The sequence below is a fragment of the Oryctolagus cuniculus genome, chromosome 12, assembly GCF_964237555.1.
Source record: "Oryctolagus cuniculus chromosome 12, mOryCun1.1, whole genome shotgun sequence".
Classification (NCBI taxonomy): Eukaryota; Metazoa; Chordata; class Mammalia; order Lagomorpha; family Leporidae; genus Oryctolagus; species Oryctolagus cuniculus.
Window position 1 is genome coordinate 21,505,438 of NC_091443.1, and position 18,065 is coordinate 21,523,502.

At 39.9% G+C, this 18,065-nt stretch overlaps 1 protein-coding gene across 1 annotated transcript in view; it reads left to right on the forward strand.

The window, feature by feature from the left end:
- Positions 1–18,065, forward strand: part of WDHD1 (WD repeat and HMG-box DNA binding protein 1) — a 63,122-nt gene that overhangs the window by 20,173 nt on the left and 24,884 nt on the right. The window contains exons 7-14 of the mRNA XM_002718259.5: positions 1,148–1,240; positions 2,001–2,107; positions 2,664–2,805; positions 4,869–5,079; positions 6,730–6,911; positions 9,311–9,495; positions 13,888–14,129; positions 17,498–17,635. Coding sequence (XP_002718305.2) covers positions 1,148–1,240; positions 2,001–2,107; positions 2,664–2,805; positions 4,869–5,079; positions 6,730–6,911; positions 9,311–9,495; positions 13,888–14,129; positions 17,498–17,635 — 1,300 coding nt within the window. The remainder of the gene's footprint in view (positions 1–1,147; positions 1,241–2,000; positions 2,108–2,663; positions 2,806–4,868; positions 5,080–6,729; positions 6,912–9,310; positions 9,496–13,887; positions 14,130–17,497; positions 17,636–18,065) is intronic.

Here is an 18,065-nt window from a genome sequence, read left to right on the forward strand (position 1 = left end):
TTGCTGCAACAGTCGGAGCTGCCCAAATCTGAAGCCAGGAGCCGGGAGCTTCCTCCAGGTCTTCCCACGAGGGTGCAGGGGCCCAAGGACTTGGACCATCCTCCACTGCCTTCCCAGGCTATACCAGAGAGCTGGATCGGAAGTGGAACACCTGGGACTTGAACTGGCGCCCATATGGGATGCTGGCACTGTGGGCAGCGGCACTACCCGCTACGCCACAGCACTGGCCCCAGAATATGTGCTTTTGTATCATGTAAACTTTTTATTTAAAGATTTACTTATTTATTTGAAAGTCGGAGAGAGAAGGAGAAATAGAGAGAGATCATCCATCTGCTGGTTCACTCCCCAAATTGCCACAAAGGCCAGGGCTGGGCCAGGCTGAAGCAAGGAGCTTCACCTGGGTCTCCCATGTGGGTGGCAGGGGCCCAAGCACTTGGGTCATCTTCCGCTGCATTTCCCAGTCCATTAGAGGGAGCTGGATGGGAAGTGGAGCAACCAGAATGTGAACCTGGTGCCCATATGGGATACCAATGTAACAGGAGGCAGCTTTACCTGCTTTGCCACAACATATTGTGAATTTTAAAAGTACATTTTGCATTAAAGTAGCAGTTGAATTCATAAGAATCTGGTGTATATTTTTCTCTTTGCTTATAAAACATTAAAGTTGATAAGGGCAAATTTTAACCTAGCAATTAAGACACTTGCTAAGACATTTACATCTCCTGTTGGAGTGCCTGGGATCAGTACTTCCTCCAGCTCCCAGTTCTAGCTTCCTGCTAACATGGACCCTTGGAGGCAGCAGTCATGGAACCCACCATGTGGTGGACGTGGATTGGGTTGTTGGCTCATGGCTTAAGCCTGATTCGTTCCCAGCTGTTAAGGGCATTTGGAGAGTGAACCAGCAGATGGGAGCTAGTCAAAAATAATAGTAACTACAAGTTATCCTTTTTGGTGCAAACAGTAAAGTGATTGTCACCCATTTTTGGTTTATTACAATTCTCAGTCATTTTGTGTGTTTCGTTAGTTGCCAATTAAAGTACCATTTGGCTTGCATGCTTTGTACATTTATCTGATTAAATTTTCTGCCTTTTTTTTCAAATTGAATTTGATATAAACTTTTATTTAAATTATTTATTTTTTCTAATAGTTACTGGCAGTTCCTGTGGAAAAATCCATTAAACTCTACAAAAGAGAAACTTGGAGTAATCATTTTGATCTTTCAGATAATTTCATCTCTCAGGTAGGTTTTCTAAGTGACACTTTGAGTGGAGTATAGGGAATATTCATTGCATGTTTGACTTAAGATTAGTTACAGTTAAATGTTATTGGGAGAGGAGAGTAACTCCACACTGTTATGTGTGGGTCCATCTTCTGCCCCTTCAACCTTTCTTCATTTGACTTATAGTTGTCTACTAGATAGGTCTTTGCTTGGTCCTATGGGTCTCTTTTGTGAGATTTGATAAGCAAATCTTAATTTTAAGAAGCCAAATTTAACTAGCATAATGTTAGAACAAGTTATTCTTGACTTACAATTAATTGGCCTTTATAAGTGAATTACACTGAAACTTGTGAGCCTAGGCTCTTGAATTTTAGAGTTGCTGATCTGTTCTCATTCCTTCTCAAACATGTACACATGTTGCATTAAAAGAAAAAGTTTCAATAGTTCACGGGTGGCTTTCTAAGGTTCTTTTTACTAGTTTTCTTCATCTTGATGGTGAGTGCCAAGAGGAAGCCTTATATTTCTCTCTAGGAGAGTAACATTGCTTAGAGTTTGTTTTTAAAGTTGTTTTGGTATAATTTCTTCATGGTAGGCAAATAGCTGCTAATGATAGTTGAGTATTATTGAAAAAATTTAAAAATAACCAAATTCTGTCCTGTCACTAGTATCTCAGATATAATTAGAAGTTAAATAGGGATTTAAAAATTTGAATTTGGTCATAAAATGAGTATTTAGTCTGAAATTGTATAAAATTATGATTTAAAAACGCTTCTCTTTATAGACCCTCAATGTGGTCACCTGGTCTCCCTGTGGACAATATTTAGCAGCAGGCAGTATTAATGGCGCAATTGTAGTTTGGAATGTGGAAACCAAAGACTGTGTGGAAAGGTATGACTCAGTGTACCTTTTATCTCTTTACTCATTTCTGTTAGTTTCTTTTTATGAAATTTTTCAGGTTTTCAAGTGTTAGGATAAAAATATACAGCTATAAGGTAGTCAGAATTCACTTAACGTTTCCTTACTAAAATTTACTGCCAGCAGTGGTGTAGTGGGTAAAGCTGCTACTTGTGGTGCTGTCATCCCATGTGGTTGCTGGTTTGAGTTCAGGCTGCTCCACTTCCTATCTAGCTCCCTGCTAATGAGCCTGGGAAAGCAGCAGAAGATGGCCCAAAGGCTTAGGCCCCTGCACGCACATGGGAGACCTGTAAGACGCTCCTGGCTCCTGGCTTCTGACTTTGAATCAGCCCAGCTACAGCAGTTTTGGGGCCATTTGGGGAGTGAACCAGTGGTTAGAAGATCTCTCACTTTTTCTCTTTCTATGTCTTTCCCCCTCTCTCTCTGTAACTCTGCCTTTCAAATAAATAAATAAATCTAAAAAACCTCCAGAAATGTACAGTTTATTTTTTCTTGGTGGTATTTTAAGAAACCACTTTTTGATTTTTAGGGTGAAACATGAGAAAGGTTATGCAATTTGTGGCCTGGCCTGGCATCCTACTTGTGGTCGAATATCCTACACTGATGCAGAGGGAAATCTAGGGCTCCTCGAGAATGTCTGTGACCCCAGTGGAAAGACATCAAGCAATAAGGTAATAAGTAATGTGGTAGAACACAGAAGTGTTTCTGCAGTCATATAGGTTTGGGATGACACCCCAGACTACCTTACTTTTTTGTAAAATGACAATTCATGTTACTATCCTAGATACTCACTAATAAATCTTTAGTAAAGAAAACTGTTTAAATTGTTTGACCTAATGTTTCCCAAATGCGTTTTACTAAGATTTTTTTCCTTTTCATATAATGCCTTTCCTAAGGATATCCTTTGTGAAATACTCATTTAATATCTGGTGTTCTGGGGACTGTTAGGTAAATGTCTTATAGCTAAAACTTTAAGTTAATATCTGTAATAGACTTCAGTTTGGCCTATAAGCTTTTTCTGCTCCAATTCACCATAACTTTTAGAGCTACCCATATGCTTAGTCATGCAGCTTTACTGAAATTTTTTTTTTAAGATTTACTTTATTTATTTGAAAGGCAGAGTTACAGAGAGACAGAAGGAGGGAGAGCAAGAGTGTGCGAGAGAGAAAGAGATCTTCCATCTGCTGGTTCATTCCCCAGATGGCTCTGACAGTTGGGGCTGGGCCAGGCTGAATCCAAGAGCCAAGAGCTTCTTTTGGGGCCTGGGTCTCCCCTGTGGGTGATAGGGGCCTAAGCACTTCCATCTGTTTTTTCTGGCCACATTTGCAGGGAGCTGGATTGGAAGTGGGGTAGCTGGGACTTGAACTGGAACCCCTATGGAATTTTAGTGTTGCTGGCTGTGGCTCCACTCATTACACCACAATGCCAGCCCCTACTATACCAAAGGAATTTTTAAAATTGTGTAAGAGTAAAGAAGATAGTGGAAGTAGTGATAGTAACTACATTTTAGAGGCTGGAAAATGGAAATATGGTAGGAAACTACCTTTCGAAAATTTGGGTCCTAAGACCTCATGAGAGAAGCTGAGATGCAACTTAATTTGCTTGACTAAATTCCCAAAGGTGCAGAATTTTATAGCACTAGATAATTCTTGTCTTTGGTCTCATTTTATTAAACACCAGTTTTCTATTTGAAAGACTTGTGATATAGTCCTTTTTAATCTACTGGTTTTCTTACTAGAATTTTTTTTTAAAGATTTATTTATTTATTTGAAAGAGTTACACAGAGAAGGAGAGGCAAAGAGAGAGAGGTCTTCCATCTGCTGGTTCACTCCCCAGTTGGCTGCAATGGCCCGAGCTGTGCTGATCCAAAGTTAGGAGCCAGGAGCTTCTTCCAGGTCTCCCATGAGGGAGGAGGGGCCCAAGGATTTGGGCCATCTTCTACTGCTTTCCCAGGCCATAGCAGAGAGCTGGACTAGAAGTAGAGCAGCTGGGACTCAAACCGGTGCCCATATGGGATGCCGGCACCGCAGGTGGCGGCTTGACCTGGTATGCCAGAGCGTCGGCCCCCTTACTAGAATTTGTTCCCAAACTATAAATTTCCATTGACTTAACATTCTCTCAAAATGACTTGTGATCTCTGCAATATGTCTTTTACTGTTTTGCTTTTTAAAGTGTTCCAAAAACTTGTTTACTGTGACTTTGAACTTCTGCAGTGATATCTTTTCCTAGAAAGTTAAGTCTGTTGAATTTTTGTCCCTCTTTTGTTTTTCTGTTGGTTCTGTCACTTTATTTATCTAAATATATATAAAAATATTAGCTTTACTGACATCAGTTTGAAGCAAGTATATCTTAAGTAGAGTCTTGTTCAAAATAAGAGTAAATGATAACTTGTCTTATAAGACTTTGTAGGAACTTCATATTGATGCCAACTAACTTTTTTGGGGAATGAATTTGAGGATAAAATCTTGCCTTATATTTTGGCATGTACAATATTTGTTTATATGTTTCTGTCATACCCTGCTTCATCCCTAGATGACAAACATTTAAAATAAAATAAGGACTGGGTTTTAATATATAAATGTAAATGCAATCCTCATAAATACATTTACTGATTATTCTTATCTCTCAGGTATTTGTTTACTTGGTAAAGTTTATGGGTACATATTTTAAAATTGCCTTTTGAGTATTTGAATTTTTCAAAATAGTTCATTAATATTTTCTACTTGTGCTCAAGGTATCTAGCCGACTGGAAAAGGATTATAATGATCTTTTTGATGGCGATGATACAAGTAATGCTGGTGATTTCCTAAATGACAATGCAGTAGAGATACCTGCTTTTTCAAAAAGGACTACAAATGATGATGAAGATGATGATGACTTAATGCTGACTTCAGGTCATCTTAGACAGCGAAGTCACATCTTGGAAGATGATGAAAACTCAGTTGGTATGAATTAGATTTTGTGTATGTCATAATCTACTCTGTTAATTAATATTTTCTTTTTTTATTAAATATATTTAAAGTTACTGTATTTGCATAATATAGCTGAAGCATTACTTGGAGGGCAGTTTATATCATTAAGTGTTTATTTTAAAAAAGAAGGCTTCAAATCAGTTTTCTAAGTTTCTGCTTTAGCAAGCTAGAAAAATAAACTCTGAGCAAGCAAAAGGGAGGAAATAGTAAAGAGCAGACTTCCATGAAATTAACAGCAGAAAAAATGTAAAGTCATTGAAGCCAAAAACTGCTTTTTCAAAGATCCATGTAATTGGTAAATCTCTAACCTGATTAGTAAAGAGCAGATACAACTTACTAATGAATGAGGTGAAAGATGTCATCACTATAGATCCTGTAGACTGACACTACCCTAATGTAGCCACTAACCACATGTGGCCATTGAGCACCTCAAATGTGGCTAGTTCAAATAGAGATGCACTGAAAGTGTAAAATGCAACCAAATTTTGAAGATAGTATAAAGCAAGGATATAAGATATGTTAGTACATTTTTACATTGAGTATATATTGAAATGGTAGTATTTTAAATGCAGTGTTAATATTCATTATCCTTGAGCCGGCGCCGCGGCTCACTAGGCTAATCCTCCGCCTAGCGGCGCTGGCACACCGGGTTCTAGTCCTGGTCGGGGCGCCGGATTCTGTCCCGGTTGCCCCTCTTCCAGGCCAGCTCTCTGCTGTGGCCCGGGAGTGCAGTGGAGGATGGCCCAGGTGCTTGGGCCCTGCACCCCATGGGAGACCAGGAAAAGCACCTGGCTCCTGGCTCCTGCCATCGGATCAGCGCGGAGCGCCGGCCGCGGCGGCCATTGGAGGGTGAACCAACGGCAAAGGAAGACCTTTCTCTCTGTCTCTCTCTCTCACTGTCCATTCTGCCTGTCAAAAAAAAAAAAAAAATTCATTATCCTTTTTTAAAATATGGCTACTATGTAATTTAAAATTGCATATGAAACTTGTATTTCTCCAAGAGCACTGCTATTGATACTGAAAAGATAACACGGGACTGGCATTGTGACATAGTGGGTAAAGCCGCCGCCTGTGATGCAGGCATCCCACAAGGGTGCTTCTCCACTTTGATCCAGCTCCTTGCTAATGCCCTGAGAAAAGCAGTGGAAGATGGCCGAAGTGCTTGAGCCCCTGCACCCATGTGGGAGATCTGAAAGAAGCCCCTGACTCCTGGCTTTGGCCTCTCCCAGTCTGGGCTATTGTAGCCTTTTGGAGAACCATCAGATGGAAGATCTCCCCCTCTGTTTATTCCTCGTCATCTCTGTAAATCTGCCTTTCAAATAAATAAGAATAATAAATCTTAAAAAAAAAGATAGCATGAGAATATTATGAACAACTTTTGCCCATAAATTACAAACTTTGATGAAGTAGACAAATTCTTTGATTCATGTGAAGACACCAGCAGTTTTACACACCACTGCTGTTGCGTCATCACTGTCTCAGTGAAAGAGTATCACATCACAGTGAAAGAGCATGTTAGTAGCTATAAGTACAAATAGAAAAGGTTATAGATTCCTTAATGCCTTTCTTTTCCCAAGTCATTGACATTTATGGTTCTCTTAATTATAATCCTTTGTATTGTAGATCTTACAATGCTGAAAACTGGTCTACTCAAAGAAGAGGTGGAAGATGACCAGGCTGGCAGCATTCATAACCTACCTGTTGTAGCATCCCAAAGGCCATTTTATGATGGACCCATGCCTACTCCCCGGCAAAAGCCGTTCCAGTCAGGTTCTACACCTGTGCATCTCACTCACAGATTCATGGTAAGCCTTGGATTTACACTTAACTTTTTTTTTTTTTTTTTAATATTTATTTGAAATAGAGACAGAGACAGGCCAACATCTAGATCTCCTATCTGCTGGTTTACCATGTAAACACCCACAACAATTGGTGCTAGGACAGGCCAGCTAGGATCCCAGAACTCAATATGGTTCTCCCACATGGGTGGCAGGGACTCTAGTACTTGAGCCATCATCTGCTGCCTCCCAGGGTATGTAGGAAGCTGGAATTGGAAGCAGAACTGGGACTCTAACCCAGGCCCTCTGGTATGGGATGTGGACATCCCAAGCAGTGTCTTAATTGCTGCAACAAATATCCACTCCTGCATTTAATTTTTAAATAGTTCTTTGGCGTTTCTACCCACTATGGTTAATTTTGTTAGATAAAAAAATTTTTTAAAAACCTTGATTAAATGGCTTAGAGCAATTTGGTTGATAATAATTTTATGGTTGGCTTATTTTATAGTTAATTTGCAGTTTTAATCTTGTTTTAACCATATTGAAAATTGTGTTAAATAAAATTTTGCTTTGCAAAATGACATTATGAACATAAGTAAAAATGACTATATCTTGCAGTAATACCACTTAGCTGCGCTTCTTTCTCATATTGTGTTTAATTTTATATAAAAAATTATACTGACTATAAAACTCTAGTTGGATATTTTATAGAAGACAATTCCTAATATCTTACAAGATGATAGGTACCATGGAAACAAAACTACCCCTTTTCCTCACCCCACCCTATTATAATGTTAGCTCTACAAAGATAGAGATTTTTGTGTTTCATTTTCTGCTATATTCTTAACATTTAGAACAAGGTATGGTACAGCCAGCATTACATATATATTTTCTTGAGTGGATGAATGAATAGACTTGCTTTAGCTTTTTGCCATAAATTTGAGAGCTTAAAAAGTTTATTTTTGTTTATCAGTTATTTGAGGTTTTCTACTATTTGGGTTTTGCCTGTTTCCTTTTTTGAAACATATAGGCCTGGCATGAATTTTTATATAAATATCAAGGGTAATGTTTAATAATAATAAAACTTTTTATTGCTATCAGTTAAGATCATTAAGTAATAGGTCTTAATTTTTTTATTAGTGTTAATTCTGTGTAACTATAAATAGAATACTGACACAAATTTTATTAGATGGTGGGCGCTGTGGCTCACTTGGTTAATCCTCCACTTGCAGTGCTGGCATCCCATATGGGCGCCAGGTTCTAGTCCCTGTTGCTCCTCCTCCAGTCCAGCTCTCTGCTGTGGCCTGGGAGGGCCGTGGAGGATGGCCCAAGTGCTTGGGCCCCTGCACCCTCATGGGAGACCGGGAGGAAGCACCTGGCTCCTGGCTTCGAATCGGCGTAGTTCTGGCCATGGCGGCCATTTGGGGGAGTGAACCAGTGGATGGAAGACCTCTTTCTCTCTCTCTCTCTCTCTCTCTCTCTCTCTTGCGTGCGTGCGCGTGCGCGTGCGCGTGCGCGCGCTCTCTCTGCCTCTCTTCTGTGTAACTCTGACTTTCAAATAAATAAAATAAATCTTAAAAAAAAATTTTATTGGAAACACCCAAGCCTCGTGTGAGCCTATAATGGCTATCATTGGAAGATAAGCTTTCTTCTTTTTTTTTTGGCAGGCAGAGTGGACAGTGAGAGAGAGAGAGACAGAAAGGTCTTCCTTTTGCCATTGGTTCACCCTCCAATGGCTGCCGTGGCTGGTGCGCTTCAGCCGGCATATTGTGCTGATCCGAAGCCAGGAGCCAGGTGCTTCTCCTGGTCTCCCATGGGGTGCAGGGCCCAAGGACTTGGGCCATCCTCCACTGTGCTCTCGGACCATAGCAGAGAGCTGGCCTGGAAGAGGGGCAACTGGGACTGGAACCCGGGGTGGTGGCGCTGCAGGCAGAGGATTAGCCTATTGAGCCGCGGCACTGGCCAGAAGATAAGCTTTCAAATGGCATCAATTTATATTACCTTTAGGTGATTTATAGTTATCCTATCATATAAACCAGTCAGTTGGAAAAGAAAAAAATGTATTGTTTGCATCTACATTTAAACTAAAGTTTTGAAAGAAATTTTTGAGGAATTTAATGGTTTGACTATTCAAAGGCCAATTATAGAGTACATTTTACATGACAGTTATGTAATTTATTAAATATTAAATACTCCATTTGATAATGGAATAATTATTTTTCTTACAAGAAAAGAATAATTAGTAATTAATTCTGATATTCCTAGACAGCTATTTGAAACTATTTGGAGTTACATAAGATGTGGTAGCTTCCATAACTTAAATCTTGATATAGACTCAATTATTTGTTAATTTATACTGATTTAACCTACTGATTCTAGAACCTTCAGTTCTTTGCAGACTTGTATTTGATCTTGTATATTTGTAGGTGTGGAATTCTATTGGAATTATTCGCTGCTATAATGATGAGCAAGACAATGCCATAGATGTGGAGTTCCATGATACCTCCATACACCATGCAACACACTTGCCAAACACTCTGAATTATACGGTAGCAGCTCTTTCTCATGAAGCTATTTTGTTGGCATGTGAAAGCACTGAGGAACTAGCAAGGTAAATTAGATTATTAGGAAGAATTTGATGCTGTTAAACTGATAGAAATAACTGTTGAAATTAAAAGTTAATAAAACAAAATTATATCTTTTGTGGTATGAAATTTCAGAAAGATGTGTTTGATGTAAACACTAGTACACGAACAATAGTTGAAAACATACATCTTTTTTTGCTGTAGTTGTCCCCTCATATTTTTGAGCTTTATTGCAAAGTGACATCACATGATTTGTAATACAAAGATTTTGGAGTGTTTTTTTATATTGTTAGTGTTTATTACTGCCCCAAGGGTAATATATGTTCATGTGACAGTGTAGGAGGGAAGGGCAATACAGAATTTTTAGAAAGTGGAAGTTCTGGGGCCAGCGTTGTGGCTTAGTTGGTAAAGCTGCCACCTGCAGTGCCAGCATTCCATATGGAGGCTGATTCGAGTCCCAGCTGCTCCACTTCTGATCTAGCTCTTTGCTATGGCTTGGGAAAGCAGTAGAAGATGGCCTAGATCCTTGGGCCCCTGCACCCATGTGGGAGGCCCAGAAGAAGCCCCTGGCTCCTGGCTTCAGATCTGCTCAGCTCTGGCATTTCGGGTCATCTGGGGAGTGAACCAGCGGATGGAAGACTCCTCTCTCTATCTCTGCCTCTGCATCTCTGTAACTTTGCCTTTCAAATAAATAAATAGATCTTTAAAAAAAAATGGAAGTTCCACCCAAAATTCTGTTCTCAGCTATAACTATGTTAACAATTTGTGTATCTCTCTAGATTCTCTTCTGTAGGAAACCGCTTTGTTTAAAAGTTAGTGACCAGCATTATTTTGCAGAGGATTAAGCCTTTGCTTGCCACACTGTCATCCCCAGTCAGTCCCAGCTTCCTGTGAATGCACGCTGGGAGGCGTGGATGGGGTTCTAGGCTCCTGCGTTCAGCCTGGCGGCATGTAGGAAGTAGACCAGCAGACGCAAAAAGCTCTTTTTGTCTCTTACCCCCTTTATCACTTCGCCTCTCCCCCCTCCCTCTCACCTCTGCCTTTCATGTAAATGAAAATAAGTTTTAAAGATTAAACGATAAATAGAACTTACTTCATTGAGGTATGATTTATATACAATAAAATACTTACTTTGGGTGTATAGTTTGATGTGTTGACAAATACATATATACTTCTGTAACCACTATGACAGTCAAAAACAGATTCTAATTTTTGATCACACAGAAGTGTTCTTTGTGCCTTTGCAGTTAATTCAGTCCCAGCTATGGATGACTATTGACCAGGCTTTTTGTCTTTATAAAATTTTGATAGGAAAAGGAAAAAAAGCACACTAAAGATACTATTTATCAGTTTGCTTTTTTCTACTTAATATATGAAGGGTCTTCAAAAAGCTCATGGAGGGGCTGGTGCTGTAGTGTAGAGGTTAAGCCTCTTGCTGTGATGCCAGCATCCCATATGGGTACTGGTTTGAGTTCTGGTTGCTCCACTTCTAATGTAGCTCTGGCTTCTGGTTTCAGATCGGTCCAGCTCTGGCTGTTGTGGCCATTTGGGGAATGAACCAGTGAGAGGAACTCTTTCTCTGACTCTCCCTCTCTGTGTTTGTAACTCTGCCTCTCAAATAAATAAACAAATATTTTTTTTTAAGAATGTTATACCACTGTAATTTTTCTTTTTCTTTTTCTTTTTTTTGGACGGGCACAGTGGACAGTGAGAGAGAGACAGAGAGAAAGGTCTTCCTTTTGCCGTTGGTTCACCCTCCAATGGCCGCCGCGGCCAGCGTGCTGCGGCTGGTGCACCATGCTGATCCGAAGGCAGGAGCCAGGTGCTTCTCCTGGTCTCCCATGGGGTGCAGGGCTCAAGGACTTGGGCCATCCTCCTCTGCACTCCTGGGCCACAGCAGAGAGCTGGACTAGAAGAGGGGCAAGGGGAGCAGAATCTGGTGCCCCGGCCGGGACTAGAACCCGGTGTGCCGGTGCCACAGGTGGAGGATTAGCCTATTGAGCCGCGGCGCCGGCCTATACCACTGTAATTTAAAAAGAAAGCATCTTATGAAAAAACTAAATGAATTTTGAAACTTTTTACATTAGACTAAACTTATCTTTTTTTTAAAATAGAGAATAGCAGACAATTGCTTTTTTTAAAAAAAGATTTATTTATTTTATTTATTTGAAAAGCAGAGTTATGGGGGAGTGGGATGGGGAGAAATTGTCCATTTACTGGTTCACTCCCTCAGTTGCCACAATGGCCAGGGCTGTGCCACACTGGAGCCAAGAGCCCAAAGCTGCTTCTGGGTCTCCCAGGTCAGTACAGAGGCTCAAACACTTGGGCCATCTTCCATTGCTTTCCCAGGTGCATGAACAGGAAGCTAGATTGCAAGTGGAGCAAGTGGGATTCAAACTAGTTCCCATATGATATGCCAGCTTTGGAGGCAGTGGCTTAACCGGCTATACCACAATGCCGACTCCTAAACTTACCTTTCCAAGGCATTTTCCACAGACTTTTTGAAATACCCTCATATTTTAGACTTATTTACGTATTTTGATTAGCTAGGTAGGTAAATAGATTGGTGAGTGGGTGGAAAGATTTATTTATTTATTTGAAAGTCAGAGTTACGCAGAGAGAGAGAGGTCTTCCATCTGCTGGTTCACTCCCCAGTTAGCCACAATGGCTAGAGATGTGCCGATCGGAAGCCAGGAGCCAGGAGCTTCTTCCAGGTCTCCTATGCGGGTGCAGGGGCCCAAGGACTTGGGCTATCTTCCACTGCTTTCCCAGGTCATAACAGGAAGTGGAGCAGCCAGGTCTCAAACCGGCACCCATATGAAATGTCAGCACTGCAGGTGGCAGCTTTACTCACTATGCCACAGCGCTAGCCCCCCAGATGATTTAAAATTAGAATCCTTCTGATTGTACACATTTGCTCCTTGCTGATAAACCATCTACAAACAGGCAGCATAGGTCTTCTGTGAGTTTGTTGAAAATGCAAGTTGGATCTTATCCCAGACCTTGTGAATTAGAATCTGCATTTTAACAAGATCCTCAGGTGATTGAGTACTTATTGAAGTCTATGACACAGTATACTCATCCTGGAGCATTTTAACATTGTATTTCACCTTCTAATTTATATGTTATAAAAGTCAGCTCAGAGGCCTGCCCTATGGCGTAGAAGATTCAGCCTCCACTTGCAGTCCCAGCATCCCATGTGGGTACGGGTTCGAGTCCTGGCTGCTCTACTTCCTGTCTGGTTCCCTGTTAATGTACCTGGGAAAGCAGTGGAAGATGGCCCAAGTACTTGGGACCATGCACCCATGTGGGAGACCTGAAGAAGCTCCTGGCTCCTGGCTTCCACCTAGCCCAGCCCAGGCTGTTGTGGCTATCTGGGGAATGAACCAGCAGATGAATTGATCTCTCTCTGTAGTTCTACCTTTCACTTAAATAAATCTTTATAAAAAATCTACTCAGTACTTTATTCATTATTTGAATTAAGTCAGTTTATAAATTGCTGTTGACTCAAATGTCTTTAATGCAGAATAGCTTGCATAATTAGAACATTTATTTTCATGTACAATTTTTATTTTCCATATCCTTCCCTTTGTTTTCTTTAGATTTTTATTTCACAGCCACATTCCATTTAAATGTTACCTTTACATTTTAAAATTTCACCTTGAAGTTACTGTTTAGAAAATTGCTACTGCCTGTTGATTCCAAATACTTACTGTATCTGCATTCTGAAGCTTAGAGTTTAATTATTACATGCATATGCAAAGAAAAAAGATAGGAAACATATCAGTATTTTTAGCCATGATGATAATATGCATGATTTTTTGTTTTTCTGTATTAACTTTTTAAAAAAGATGTATTTATTTGAAAGATGGAGTGACAGAGAGAGGGAGAGATAGAGAGAGGTCTTCCATCCACTGATCACTCCCCAAATGGCCACATCTGCAGGGCTGAGTTGGAAGAGGTGCAGCTGGGACTTGAACAGCACTTTGATATGGGATGCAAGTGTCACAAGTAGCTGTGCCACAACAACAGCCCCAGATCAACTGTTTTTTGTTGTTGCAGCTAGAATTTTTGATTAACACTTTAATACTTCTATTTTTTTAAAAAAACTTGATGGTGAATTTGTGTGCATTTATAGCATAGAATCATATTGGACAGTTTTTAGCTTGCCATTTTTCATTAACATTATATTGAAAATATTCTCTTTTATCTTTATTCCTCAAAAATATGACTTGAAATGTTTTAATACAGTTCATTTTAATAATATTTGATAATTTCTTAAAAAGCTATTTCTTTTATTAGTGGTGCATAATAGAGAAATAAGCGACTTGGTTTTGGTACTAGGTATTTTGATTAATCATATGTGTATAAAAATGTCATTTGAAAGTTTGCTTTTTCTCTCTTGTTTTAATTTTTAGCAAGCTTCACTGCCTACACTTTAGTTCCTGGGATTCCAGCAAAGAGTGGATAGTCGACATGCCTCAAAATGAGGACATTGAAGCCATATGTCTTGGTCATGGATGGGTGGCTGCTGCTACAAGTGCCTTGCTCCTTCGATTGTTTACTATCGGAGGTGTTCAGAAAGAGATCTTCAGCCTTCCGGGGCCTGTGGTGTCAATGGCAGGACACGGAGAACAGCTTTTCATTGTTTATCACAGAGGTGGGTTTTTTTTTTTTTAAAACCAGTCCTTTATAATTTTACCATGACCGAGGTAAAATGGAAATAACCTCAGTGTGCTTTTTTTTTTGGTTGTTACTCTTTGTTTTGAATTATGTAACTCCTTTTGCATTTATGTAGTATTTGTATTAGTGTAATATTTAAATGTAGAGAATTTTGTTGTATTCACTAATAGCAATGGAAATGAAAACGTTTTATTTATAGTAGAATTGTATTATAGAGAGAATTCCAAGGTGGGGTTTGGTTAATTACTTTCATGTAGAAATCTTAGCTCTTTAGCAAGCAAAATCAAAGAATTTTCCATTTAAATACCTCAAAAATAAACAGACCCCTAGTAGGGGAACCAAAACAGCAGTGAATATGACTTTAAAAAGTTGCTGCCTGCTTTTTCTTATTTCATGTTCTGTCTTCAGTCTCTAGCACTGTGCTAAGTAAGACTGGTCTTACCAGTTTCTGATGATCTCTTTATGCTGTTTTTGTTTTCTAGAATTCCATAAGAAATACTTGGCTTCTGTGATATAACTCTGCCAAATTTTCCTCTCACTGTGGCTTCTTTTTACCTTTTTTCGTTGACTTCTCTGCTGACCTTTTAGCTGGAGGATAGCCTCTTCTCCCATAATCTCTCCAGTCTCTTGGGTGCTTAGCCACAGTAAGAAATAGGTGCTTCATTGCGGTTCTGTACATATTTGCAAATGTGACTGAAGTGGAAGTCTCATGGACACTATACTCTTTGATTTCATTTTTCTTTAATCCTGGTTGCAACTCTAAATTATTTTTTATAATTTTCATGTTACAAAACGTCTCAGAAGCTGCTCTGGGGAATTTTTTCAGGATTCATGGCTTTAAATACGTCTCTATCTGTGACTTCCTAATGGATAGCAGCAGCCCTGCTGCTCCTCATTGCTGCAGACTTACACGTACAATTGCCTTTGTAATCTCTCTGGACAGTTTTAAAAAGCATCTCAGTCTTAACTTGGTCAAAATAAAACCTTTTTTTCCCCTTTGCCTCTCAAACTGGCTTCTCTTGTAGTTTCTCCATCTCAATAAATTGCAAATCTAAATGTTATCATGGCTTCTTCTCTTTCACTCAGTTCTATGAAGTCATACATTCCAAGTCTCCTTGTTACTTCCTCCACTAATACCCGATCCAACCCAGATGTTCTCTTTTGGACAGCTGTATTCTCTTAAGTAGTCTTTCAGCCTCAATTTTTGCCTGCAAATCTTTTCACCACACAGCAACGTAGGTCATCTTTTAAAGGCATGAATCAGATCATGTCCCTCTGCTACTCTAATTTACCTGCCTTTGCTTCACTTTTGGAATAAAAATGAAACTTAGTATCATAAGATGGTAAGGGGATTTACTAATCTTATTTGACCTAGTCCTTGTCTGCCTTGTTCCGCCTCATCTTTTACCATTTTTTCTCTTGCTACCTTATTTATGATGGCCATATGGATTTCTTTGTGTTCAAAATACCTATGGTTGGGTCTGGCGCTGTGGCCTAGTAGCCTAGGTCTTTGCCCCTGCCTGTGGCACTGGCATCCCATGTGGCTGCTGGTTCGAGTCTTGGCTGCTCCTCTTCTGATCCAGCTCTCTGCTTATGGCCTGGGAAAGCAGTAAAAGGTGGCCCAAATACTTGGGCCCCCACACCTGTGTGGGAGACCCGGAAAAAGCTCCTGGCTCCTAGCATTTGGATCAGCTTGGCTCTGGTAGTTGCGGCCATTTTGGGAATGAACCAGAGGATGGAAGACCTTTCTTTCTGTGTTTCCTTCTCTCTGTCTGTAAATCTACCTCTTAAATAAATAAACAGAATCTTAAAAATAAGTAAATATCTGAGCTTGTTCTTCCTGTAGGGCCTTTTCATTAGCTGTTCCCCTGTCTACTATAGAGTTCTTTCTCCTAATGCTTACATGACTGGCTCCAACATGTAATTCATAGCTCAACTTAAATTTCACATTCTCAAGGGAGCGTATTCGACCCAGTGTTAAGAGGCCCACATCCCACTTTGGAGTGTCTGGGTTTGAGTCCCAGCTCCATGCTTGATTTTAGCTTTCTGCCAGTGCAGTCTGTCAGCGCCGGTGATGGCTCAATAGTTGGGCCCTTTCTACCCACATGGGAGACCTGGATTGATTCCCAGTTCCTGTCTCTGTCATTGCATCTAGTCTTGGCCATTGCAGCGTTTTGGAAACTAAACCAACAGATGTGAGCTCATTCTATAGGTCTCACAAAAAAATTAATTAAAATTAAGAAATAAAATTGAAACTTTTTTTTATTTTCTGAGAGGTTATCTCTGACTATCTAATCAAAAGGTACTACTTAGTCTGTACTCTATATCATATTATTTTGCTTTAAAAAGTTTTTTTTTGTTGTTTACATATTTTCTTCTACCTCAATGGCGGAGTGACAGAGAAAGAGAGATCTTCAGTCTGCTCGATTACTTCCCAAATGCCAGCAACAGCAAGGGCTAGGCCAGGCCAAATCCAAGAACCAGGTCCTCCATCTGGGTCTCCCATGTGGGCCAAGTCCACAAGCCCACCAGGATGCACATCAGCAAGATCAGAAGTGAAGTACCCTGGGCTGTACTGACACCCCAGCATGGGCATCCCAGCTCGGGGCTTTACCGGTAGCCCCACAATGTCTACTCCTATTTTACCTTTTTATAGCATTTTTTTATTGTCTTCTCCTACCTAAACATGAATTTCATGAGAACGGTGACTTCATTTAGCCTTGTAGCCCCAATGCATAGACCAGTGCCTGGTGCACAGCAAGTTCTCTGTAAATATTTCCTGAGTGAATGCCTGACCATTTATAACTACCTTATATAAATAGCCCACATAAAGTATTAGTTTGCTTTTTTTTAAAGATTTATTTATTTATTTGAAAGAGTTACACAGAGAGAGAAGGAGAGGCAGAGAGAGAGAGAGAGAGGTTTTCCATCCGATGGTTCACTCCTTAATTGGCTGCAACTGCGGGAGCTGTGCCGATCAGGAGCCAGGAGCTTCTTCCGGGTCTCCCATGTGGGTGCAGGGGCCCAAGCACTTGGGCCATCTTCTACTGCTTTCCCAGGCCATAGCAGAGAGCTGGATTGGAAGAGGAGCAGCCAGGACTCAAACTGGCGCCCATATGGGATGCTGGCACTGTGGGCAGCGGCTTCATTTACTATGCCACAGTGCCAGCCCCCCCTAGTTTGCTTCTAATATCTTAATGGTCCCTCAATTAGAATGGTTTACCCATAACAGATAGTGCTAGTTATTCTCAGAATCTATCACAAAATCAATTCACAGAAAATAATGTAGACTGTACTATAATAGAATAACGTTTAATGCCTGATTTATATTTATTTTCTTACTAGGTACAGGGTTTGATGGAGATCAGTGCCTTGGAGTTCAACTGCTAGAGCTGGGGAAAAAGAAAAAACAGATTTTGCATGGTGACCCTCTTCCTCTTACAAGGAAATCCTACCTGGCATGGGTTGGGTTTTCAGCTGAAGGCAAGAAAAATCTATTTCTTTATATTAATGACATTTTCTAACAGGAAAGTTGTTTCATTGTTTTATCCACAGTTAATTTCTTTAGAGATAAATTATCTGTATTTTATACTTAAATTTTTAAATTTCAATAAGTGGGAAAAACTGGAAAGAAACTACTGTTGTTAGGCAAGCCATTGTTCTATGTCCAAAATCTCTTTTTATGAGAATTCTGATTAGAAAACTTATGAAGAGGGAAATATAATTTTTTGTTATATAGCAAAGAAGAGATATAGAGCAATGGTAAAGTTGTATTTTCTCTAGCAGATTCTACACAAAAATCAGTACTTTTCTAAATGTGTACTGTCCTCTAGAGTAACTAGTAGCCACATGTGACTTACTGACTCATTGAAATATGAGTTACCTGAATTGAGATGTGCTCTAAGTAGAAAAT